Source organism: Phaeoacremonium minimum, assembly GCF_000392275.1.
Source record: "Phaeoacremonium minimum UCRPA7 unplaced genomic scaffold PA7_03_scaffold_101, whole genome shotgun sequence".
In the NCBI taxonomy this organism is placed as follows: domain Eukaryota; kingdom Fungi; phylum Ascomycota; class Sordariomycetes; order Togniniales; family Togniniaceae; genus Phaeoacremonium; species Phaeoacremonium minimum.
The window spans coordinates 1-9362 of NW_006921008.1; the positions used below are offsets into that span (position 1 = coordinate 1).

Consider the following 9362-nt stretch of genomic DNA (forward strand, 5'->3'; position numbering starts at 1 on the left):
ATTGCCGGGTTCCGAGATAGATGGTATTGCAAACTACCTGAAGACAATGAACTGCAAGAAAGACATCTGAACAGAGAGGCACATTTAAGTAATCATCTGTTACGGATAGGAAAGGTGACCAAACGCGAAATTGGGGGCCGTTCCATTAACGGAAGTATCTCGCCGAGCCTCGAGATGGTGTAAATCCCATATTGCCTCTTTCGGCAGCTATTGTTATGCCCCGCACTAATGGCTGGGTTGTAGTGTAGGTGAATCTGTCACGGCTGTCAATCTGCGGCACAACCCCCTGTTAACCGAGAGCGGTACGGCGCCACTGCAGGGGCGTTAGTGGATCTTCAATGCCACGACTGCCGATGTTGGGCCACGACATTGTAAACGTTGTTCAATGCGAATGCAATAATCTTCCGTTTGTTGTGTTCATTATAGGGCTCTGTTATGCATCGAAAATCTCAAGTTCAGTCCGCTCTGCTGCGCTCGAAGAGACATCTATGGTCATCTTTACCTTAAATAGGCTCTGATATAGGACCCCTCAAAGCAGGATGTTGGGTCGCGGAACAAGAACTTAATCACTTGAGAAGCTTGATATTGAGCTCCGCCACTCATGCCCGGAATATAGCAAATGATATTACTTAAAACAATTAATCTGAGATTGCTATAGTAAGAATCAGGCACGCCAATGACGAGTACCCGATGACATTCAGTATCACATGAAGTTGGACCAACTCGGAGCTCCCAATGCGTGACATCAACATCGAGATGCTTCCGTCATTTCAAGAAGAACGAATATTTAGAAAGGCTTTCTGTGCGCCAAGAGCGGAATATATAAGATGCATGTCGCTTCCAAGGCTTGGCTGGTCTTAACTCTTCATCGAGCCATCGCTTGAACACATCCAAGGCTTCATTCAGACCGTGTTGCGCTCAATCAGCTGTGTGACGACCATTTACATTGCTATAAGATGCATACCAGTATTCTTTCGACCCTTGCGCTGGTAGGTGCTGTCATTGGAGCACCGCCAGCTCTGTATAAGCGCCAAGGGAACTCGACAGGAGCTATGCAATACCGTGAGTCGAAGCATCTCCTAAATCGTGATATCATGGCTTACAAGATGCACCAGTGGGAACGAATATTGCTGGATTTGACTTCGGTTGTGCTACGACAGGCTCTTGCAACGTATCTCAGGCCTATCCGCCTCTGTCAACACTTGGAGGCCCTGATGGGCTGGGCCAAATGCAACACTTCTCCAAAGATGATGGGTTCAACATCTTCCGCCTTCCAGTTGGCTGGCAGTGGCTCGTCAACAATCAGCTTGGTGGCACACTTGATGCCACCAACTTTGGGAAGTATGATCAGCTTGTTCAGGGGTGCTTAGCTACTGGCGCAGCTTGTGTGATTGACATCCACAACTGTAAGGTGTAACTTCAAATGTACGATGGCATCCCATCTAACTGTGTTATAGATGCCCGCTGGAATGGTCAGATCATCGGCCAAGGTGGACCGACAAATGATCAGTTCGTGAACCTGTGGACTCAACTGGCGACAAAATACGCAAGCCAGGAGAAGGTCATGTTTGGTCTCATGAATGAGGTATGCCTTCTCTCTATCTTAGTAATGGACAACTACTGATATCAAATGAAGCCTCATGATGTCCCTGACATCAACAAATGGGCAGATACAGTACAAGCTGTGGTAACCGCTATCCGTGGAGTAGCTAAGTCGCAACTTATCCTCATTCCTGGCAACGAGTAAGTATCTGCTTGTCAACATCTTTGGTATTAGTGGCTTATCATAGACTAGCTGGACATCTGCTCAAGCATTTCCTACAAAGTCCGGCCCAGCTCTTCTCAAAGTACAGAACCCCGATGGCACCACCACTGGGCTTATCTTCGACGTGCATAAGTATCTGGACCAAGACAACAGCGGCACTCACACCGAATGCGTGACTGATAACATCAGCACCGCATTCTCGCCGCTGGCGGACTGGCTGCGAACTAACAAGCGCCAGGCTATCAACACTGAGACCGGTGGTGGTAACACTGCGAGCTGTGAAAAGTATCTGTGCCAGCAGGTCACGTTCATGAATCAGAACAGCGATGTCTTCATTGGCATCGTTGGCTGGAGCGCTGGAGCCTTCAGCTCACAGACTTATGAGCTGAGTGAGGTCCCGACCAAGAACGGCAATGCTTGGACGGACAGCGCATTGGTTAAAGCATGCTTGGCTAAGTCGGCTTAGAGTGTGAACATATGGCGTGTTGGATCATAATTGACGTCCAACGCTTGTAATATTGATCTACAGAGTTAATCTATCAAATAAAAGCTTTTGTCTATAGCCAGCTCCGTTAAACGGGGTCTGTATTCGTTGAGATTTTCCGTAAAAACGCAAATATTATTTTGAACAAATAAGCTCCTCAGAGCTCGTCTGATTGTACCCTAATTGCCTTCAATCTTGTTTGCGTCGACATGTGTTCACAAGGAGCGGTGGTAGAGGAAAGGATGTGTCTCCTGGGCCACGTGTTTCTGTTATGTGTTATTAAGCGTAAGAAGTAGATGTGTTGTTGAAGTGGCAGCTGGTTTTGCTGTCGACTCAAACTCCAAGCTCGTGCTTCGGTAATGGCTATTGCTTGAGCAGTCGGCAGGGGTATGTGTCAAGGTCTTTTCTTCTTCTTTTCTCTCAGAAGAGAATGAGGACGCTCATGTTAACCTCAACCAGTGATTCTGTGATTGTGAAACGCTTTCCACCACTGATGCCTCCGACCCGACAGCGCTTTCCACCTCGACAGCGGGCTTAACGGACGTGGCTATGCCACGCTGCTGTGGTACTGCGGCAGTCATCGGTGCAGGAGGGCGGACCTTCGAAGCGCCGGCCTCAGCAAGGGGGATTGGTTGCCAGACGAGGGGCTTCGAGGGGAATGCCGGTCTTCTCACTACACTGATAGTAGACGCCAGTCTGTTTGCGGAGATTTGAGGGAGGGATGATCGATGGAGACGAGAGACACGGCGCATTGTTACAGTATTGCTTTTTTTCTTCTGCAAGTTCCTCATTCGTGTGTTCAGTAACTGGAATTGTGTGTATGAGAAAGAGTGTATATGACAATCAAATGTGTTTTGTAAATTTCAGATGTTGGTTCTGATGATGGGCCTACAGCAAGAAATCCTAAAGCATAAAAGGGGCTGAAAGACTTCTTTCAGACGCTTTGATATAGCTACTTCTTCCAAAAGGACCGTCATCGCAGGTCCCGAAGGCCGAGTTTGACTCAGAGGCTCGGTGTGGGCTGACGGAGCCTCGGGTCATGAGACAAGTGCTCTTTTGAGGTTGCGGATGGGACCAGATGGAGCCAGAAGCCGCGCCTCATGGCTGTCTAGAGCCATTGACCTATAAAAAGCCTTTTGACTCACAGCTGGCCCGTCCCGATGTCGCTGAGCCGTTTTGCAGGTCGTCTAGAGCCGCAGAAGCCGCATTGTTGGCGGGCAAACTTTCCATTGATTCCGGGTATCCTGATGCCGGATTACCGCCAGAGGAAGTCCGAACCACTTTAGATCCCCTTGGCCAGGTCACGTGCAGTCGCGTTGGACATCGCGGGGTGAGCGGAGTAGCGTCACGTTATAGCCTGCGTCATAGCTTCAGCTTTGACAGACTGTCGCAAACGTCATCCACGAGCCTCAAGTATTACATCTCAAGCCAAATGAGGCTTGCAGGGTGTCCCTTCATCCAGTTTTGAAGTTTCATCTAGCTATTCGGCACGAGGATTGGATATTTCGCCATGTGCGGAAGATACTCCTTAGCCCTGGTACGTTCGATGCCTCGTTCTCCCAAGGATTCTTGCCCAATGTCGGCTCCCACTTGCATCTCCCCTGTCTCTGACACTCAAGCTTTGAATTCCTTCTATCTATCTGTTTCGCAAGTGCTTGACTAATTTTGCCTCAAAGCGGCCATCGCAGGTACGTCGGATGCTCGAAGCCAACGACATGCCGGTTTGGGAAGCACCCGAAGACGAAGGAGAGGGGGCGCCTCGCCAAAGCTACAACTTTGCCCCAGGCTATCATGGAGTTGTATACCGCGCCGATGTCCCAGACTGGGGTGCCGGGCCGCGGCGTGAACGCGGCGCCGGGAAGACGGCGGGGAAGGCAACAGAAACAGACGGAGCCGATACCGAAGATACCCCGAACATTCCCGCAGAGGCACAAACCACCACAGACAATCAATCCTCCGGCGAGGTTCACTACAAGCTGCAATCGATGAAGTGGGGACTCATTCCTTTCTGGACAAAACGCAATCCAGACTACGGCTCGATGCTCAAGACGATTAACTGCCGAGACGACTCGCTGGCTATGGCTGGTGGGATGTGGGCATCGATGAAGGGACGAAAGCGATGTATTGTGATTGCACAGGGGTTCTATGAGTGGCTGAAGGTGGGTAAGGATAAGGTACCGCATTTTGTCAAGAGGAAGGACGGTCATCTCATGTGTTTTGCGGGTTTGTGGGATGTAGTACAGTATGAAGGTGGGCCAAATTCACAGCCTTAATTTTGCTCGGACAATAACTGACATGGCTAAACAGATGATGACCAGAAAAATTACACTTATACGATAATAACGACAGATTCCAACAAACAACTCAAATTCCTACACGATCGCATGCCCGTTATACTCGATCATGGCTCAGAAAAGATGAAGAAGTGGCTTGATCCATCGCGATATGAATGGTCGAAGGAGCTACAGGATATTCTGAAGCCATTCGATGGCGAGCTCGAGGTGTATCCGGTGAGCAAAGATGTCGGGAAAGTTGGCAACAACTCGCCATCTTTCATTATTCCCATTGCTAGCAAAGAGAACAAGTCGAATATAGCGAACTTCTTTGCCAACGCCAAAGGGGGTAAGAAGGACAGTCAGGAGACTCCTTCACCAGCGAAAGTGAAGCCCGAAGTTGAAGTCAAGAAAGAATCGGGAAATACATCTATCAAGGAGACGAAGACGGTTGAGGAAGTTGCTCAGCATGCAGATGACGGCGGTATGACAAAGCCGACAGGTACTAAACGGCCTGCGGTGGATGAACCTCCTGAACAGACCCCAACGAAGAAGCTATCTATGCAGCCGTCGCCGTCGCCCACGAAAACAAAGACAGCATCACCGAGCAAGCTGGGGAGGGCGAAGATCAGTGCGACAAGCAACGGCACTAAGAGTCCTGCCAAAACTAAGAGCGACGGGAGCCAAAAGATCACCAAGTTCTTTGCGAACAGTTCATGAGATCTGATGATTGACGATAAACAGGGAATATGATGGCGTTATGGGTTATGATTCGGGGTTTAAAAGTGTACTATCTAGGAGTGTTTGAGGTTTAAAAGTAAGCAGGATGATCTGCCTGCCTTTGACATGGCATCTGTAACAAAACGATGATCTCACTCCCACCAGCGTCTCGTCTTGTCTTCCTCCACCACTCTGAAGCCCGCCCTTTGTCGCTTCTCCGCCGTGTCCAGCTTCCATTGGCGATAGCTGGCTTTACGCTCCCTGGCCGAGAACGTCCCCCATTGATCATCACTCAAGGGAAGCCTTGAGAACAGGTCTGAGAGATCCCACATATGATGCCTTGTACCATTAACCTGTATCTCAATAGATCCAAACCTCTCGTGCAGAATATTGCCGTATCCCGTCGTATAGTAACCCATACATAGCAGCCCGCCGATCTCACGCTGGATGAAGTTGGCAAAGATGTGTGCAGCCGAGGGGGGAGTGCTCTCTGCTCTCTGACTATATCGGCCCATGTAATCAAGTCCAGGACGGCGCGTTGTTGGTGCTAGAGGTAGAATATTGGGCTCGACCGGCGTAAGCACGTCTATAATGAGTCGTTGAACAGTGATTTTCTCGGCATCCCCCTCGATGCGACATGGCCAGGGACCGATTTGCTGCTCGAGAAAGCCCGTGAACATCCTGTAAAAGATCCAGACCCCAGACGGAGGTCCTCCGTCACCGCCACGCCACATATTTGGATATAACATGCCTTTGGGCACGTTGTCTGGTTGTTTGAATAGTCGAAAGGTGGCGTGAAGGGTGTCGATGTTCGTGGTGAGGATTGGTACCGACAGCCAGGTTGGCCACAGCCCGCAGCTTTTGACATACATTATGTCAAGAGCGTAGTTGGCTTTTTGAGACCTCTTGCGATTTAGAACACCTTCCATCTCTGCTTGAAGCTGTTTGCTGACTAGAAGCACTGGCAAAGCGGGGTTCTGGATCTTCTTGTAGAAGATATGGCCGGTGGCCTTGATCTCACGGCCATCGATGCTCGATGTCGGATTGACGGGGATCTCGCCAGTATGGCCATCAAGGTATTCATTGAGAATCTGCTCTCGGACCTCGACGGGAATATCAAGAAATCCCATCTTATGTCTGATCACGCTGCAGATTTCGCTAGGCTACCCAGTGCTCGTCTTGCTTGGTGAGGCTTCTTGCGCTCTTTGTTAGCAATCCAATATCTACTTTGGTAAAACTGAAGAAGCACACTACTTTTTCTCTCAACGGTCTAACTCTCTAGAAAGAAGAGTATGACTTCGGCGCTCCTTTGCTGCCTTGTGTAGCTAGCTGCCTGGGATTTAGGTGGGGTTTGTGTCATAAAAGATCCGAGCTGCTATCACAAATCGGTTGAGAACCCCTTAGTTAGACAAGTAGCAAGTAAACTGCGAAAGTATGGATTAGATAACCATGATATCAATGAAGAAGGTTAGTTGATGTCGAGGATTGGTGTATGAGTAGTTGACTAAATGACTGACCGTGGCCTCTGGCGGGGGTGGCCTTGAGGTCCTGTAGTCACCCGGTGAGGGGCCGTGCAAAGCGCTAGAAGCAGGCAATTACAGGCGCCAATACTGGAGGATTCAAATCCTTGATAACTGTGAGCTTCATATCACTTCTCAGTAAGGAAAGAGTATTGAGAATATTAGGATAATCTACACGAGATCTGGGCAGAATTGGACGAGAAGAAGTACGGGTCGTTTGAGCATTGTTCCATTGCACTGAAAACCATCTTGTATATGCTGTCCATTGCCTTTCCGTTCGATACCGAATCAAGATAGAGCTATCCCAAGCAGTATCCTTCCAAATGACCTTTAGAATTGAGACTACAGCATAGCGACTGCACCAACGAATCCGGCCGCGGCGACAACGCCGGCAACGATTCCAGTCTCTCTTGGTCCCGAGTTCTTAGACTTCGAACCACCTGAGCTCCCCGTGGCATCGGCAGCCACGACTCCGGTCGAGCACGGCCCAGCACTGGCTGCCACATCGGTTGGGCACTGGGCAAGGACAGACGATATCTCGCCCTCATTCGCAGTGTACCACGACATCACCTCTGACTGATAGCTGGCCCACTCCGAGCTGAGTGACGAAGGGATGGCGGTCTGTATAGCACATGGGCCTCCGGTGGCGAGTACGGCGAGATTCTGGGTCTGCGTTTCCCAGTCTAAGATGGCAGATGGCGGGTAAGGCGCGTCTGCTGCCATGGACATGAGGCCATCGAGGCACTCATCTGAGTAGGTAATGTCTGGGTAGTCGGCGGTGCTTGTGAGCGTGCGAGGATTGAGATATGCTGCCGCGGGGACCAGCGATGCCGTTAAGGCAGTGAGCATGAATGTGGTGTGCATGACGGGAGGTAAAAGCTATTAGATAGATGAACGAGTGATGCTTGAGATTGGTGATTAGGTAGGACACTGAATGGTGTGATAGTGAAGTTGCTGTTGTTTGTCGAGGCCAGCATCGAAAAAGGACAGGCGAGCAAGCAGCTTTTTGTACTACACAGCCAACTACCATCTGATCTCGCCTTGAAGTCCAAAGATTGCTACTTGTGAGACATCTAGGCTTTGTTTGCAGAGGCCTACATGTGGTTGTCTTTGTCCCGTGGTGTTCATAGGCATTCCGTGGCAGTGCCAGTCAGCCGTCGGAATTCAATTTGCATGCCCATCTAAGCATATTCGCCAACCTTAGCAACCCAAAAACGCCTTGCTGAATCTAGTTCGGGGAGAATAATATTGAAGTGCTTGGCACAAGAGCTTGTTGCCATTATTGGGACAGGCCATATCAAAACTTGATCAAACTGAAGCCATTGCGAGCGCCATTCGTTGTTGGAGGCAGATTCAGGGGTAGTGTTCTGGAAAGATCATACACAATTGACCAATCAACTTAATCTGGATTAGCCGATGGCTTGCAGAATCTTATTCCAGGCAGGTGACTTGTACGTAGGGCTGAGCCAAGACCTGTAGTACGCCGACGGCTGACATTTCGGTACAGGTTCACCAGGGCTGAAGTGGCTAATACTAGTGTAGGCAATTGCATCTTTCTAACTGTTGAATGTTTTGCTACCAATCGTATTTTGAAGAAGCTCGTAGTCTATAAGCGGAATCTTGGTGCCTCTTTTCCCATAAAGCTCAGATAGCTGCGTTGTAGTATCGAATCATCCCCTCACCCCAGCTACAGATTTTGCAAGATCCAGTCGACTTCTTCATGCGCCGTTTCGAGAATGTGCTCCGCAGCAAACTGTGGTGTCCATCCAATCTGCTTCCCGTGCTCGGCTGTGAAGGTGCATCTGCATGCAATGTTAGCCTAAATATGCAAAAGTAAAGAAGCTTGCCTTGAGGTACGAACAGTCCACCGAGAGACACTCCAACGAATTCTTTAGGAACTCCTAGAGCGGCTGCCATCGCCTCTACATTTTCTTCGCTTGCCGGTATTACTGTATCGTCGTCCACAAGCTTGTGTTTGAGAAGAGCAGTTCCCATCGCGCCATATAGGTCGTCCCAGGCGACACTGCCAGGGGAAGCGAGATAGTAACCATTCTTTCCATATCCCGGATTCTCGCCAGCCAAGATCTTGCGTAGGAGTTCCTGATAATATGTTGTGTTGTCTATGACATGGCAAACAGGCCAAACCTATCTCGCAATGATTAGAGCTGAGGCAGAAAGGCCATCACTCGAGCCCCGGGTTATCCATAGGACTTACCGGTCGTCCTTCGTCAACCTTGTAAACTTTCCTCAAAGCTTTGGCGGCCTTCACGACACAGACAGTTTGAATAGAGACTTTGTTTCCGAAGCCTTCTCCCTTTCCATCTTCAGGGCAATAAGTATATAACTCGTAAATGTGACCCGATATCAACTTACAGACAATGCACGGAGAGAAAATGTAGCTGCGCACGCCGTGTTCTTCAGCCTTTTCGATGACGATGCAGTTTGTTTCTACCGCCTAAGAGTGATTAGCGAGGTTATTTTGCCATGGCAACTTGTAACTGAACTTACATGCTCCATAATTGGATGTGGTGGCTTCTGCGATTTCTGGATACTGTAGAGGTTTGGGTCAGTGTCTAAGAGCGGTCGGTCTGTCGGTGCGC

The 9362-nt window shown here is 49.5% G+C and overlaps 4 protein-coding genes across 4 annotated transcripts; 2 read left to right on the plus strand and 2 right to left on the minus strand.

Moving 5' to 3' along the window:
* Window positions 1-1228: 1228 nt before the first annotated feature.
* Window positions 1229-2231, plus strand: UCRPA7_1415 (putative glycoside hydrolase family 5 protein; the record flags this gene model as incomplete). Its single annotated transcript, XM_007913997.1, has 4 exons — window positions 1229-1406; window positions 1458-1585; window positions 1637-1743; window positions 1796-2231. 4 exons carry the CDS (start codon window positions 1229-1231, stop codon window positions 2229-2231), a joined length of 849 nt encoding a protein of 282 aa, XP_007912188.1.
* Window positions 2232-4234: 2003 nt separating this feature from the next.
* On the plus strand, window positions 4235-5175 carry UCRPA7_1416 (putative duf159 domain-containing protein; the record flags this gene model as incomplete). Its single annotated transcript, XM_007913996.1, has 3 exons — window positions 4235-4472; window positions 4557-5006; window positions 5063-5175. The coding sequence occupies 3 exons, from the start codon at window positions 4235-4237 to the stop codon at window positions 5173-5175; spliced, it is 801 nt and encodes a 266-aa protein (XP_007912187.1).
* A 219-nt stretch (window positions 5176-5394) lies between these two features.
* UCRPA7_1417 (hypothetical protein) lies at window positions 5395-6372 on the minus strand (the record flags this gene model as incomplete). Its single annotated transcript, XM_007913999.1, has 2 exons — window positions 5395-5503; window positions 6113-6372. 2 exons carry the CDS (start codon window positions 6370-6372, stop codon window positions 5395-5397), a joined length of 369 nt encoding a protein of 122 aa, XP_007912190.1.
* A 2077-nt stretch (window positions 6373-8449) lies between these two features.
* On the minus strand, window positions 8450-9279 carry UCRPA7_1418 (putative nad dependent epimerase dehydratase family protein; the record flags this gene model as incomplete). The annotated part of the gene is made up of 5 exons (XM_007913998.1): window positions 8450-8564; window positions 8624-8862; window positions 8978-9084; window positions 9136-9217; window positions 9271-9279. The coding sequence occupies 5 exons, from the start codon at window positions 9277-9279 to the stop codon at window positions 8450-8452; spliced, it is 552 nt and encodes a 183-aa protein (XP_007912189.1).
* Window positions 9280-9362: the final 83 nt, after the last annotated feature.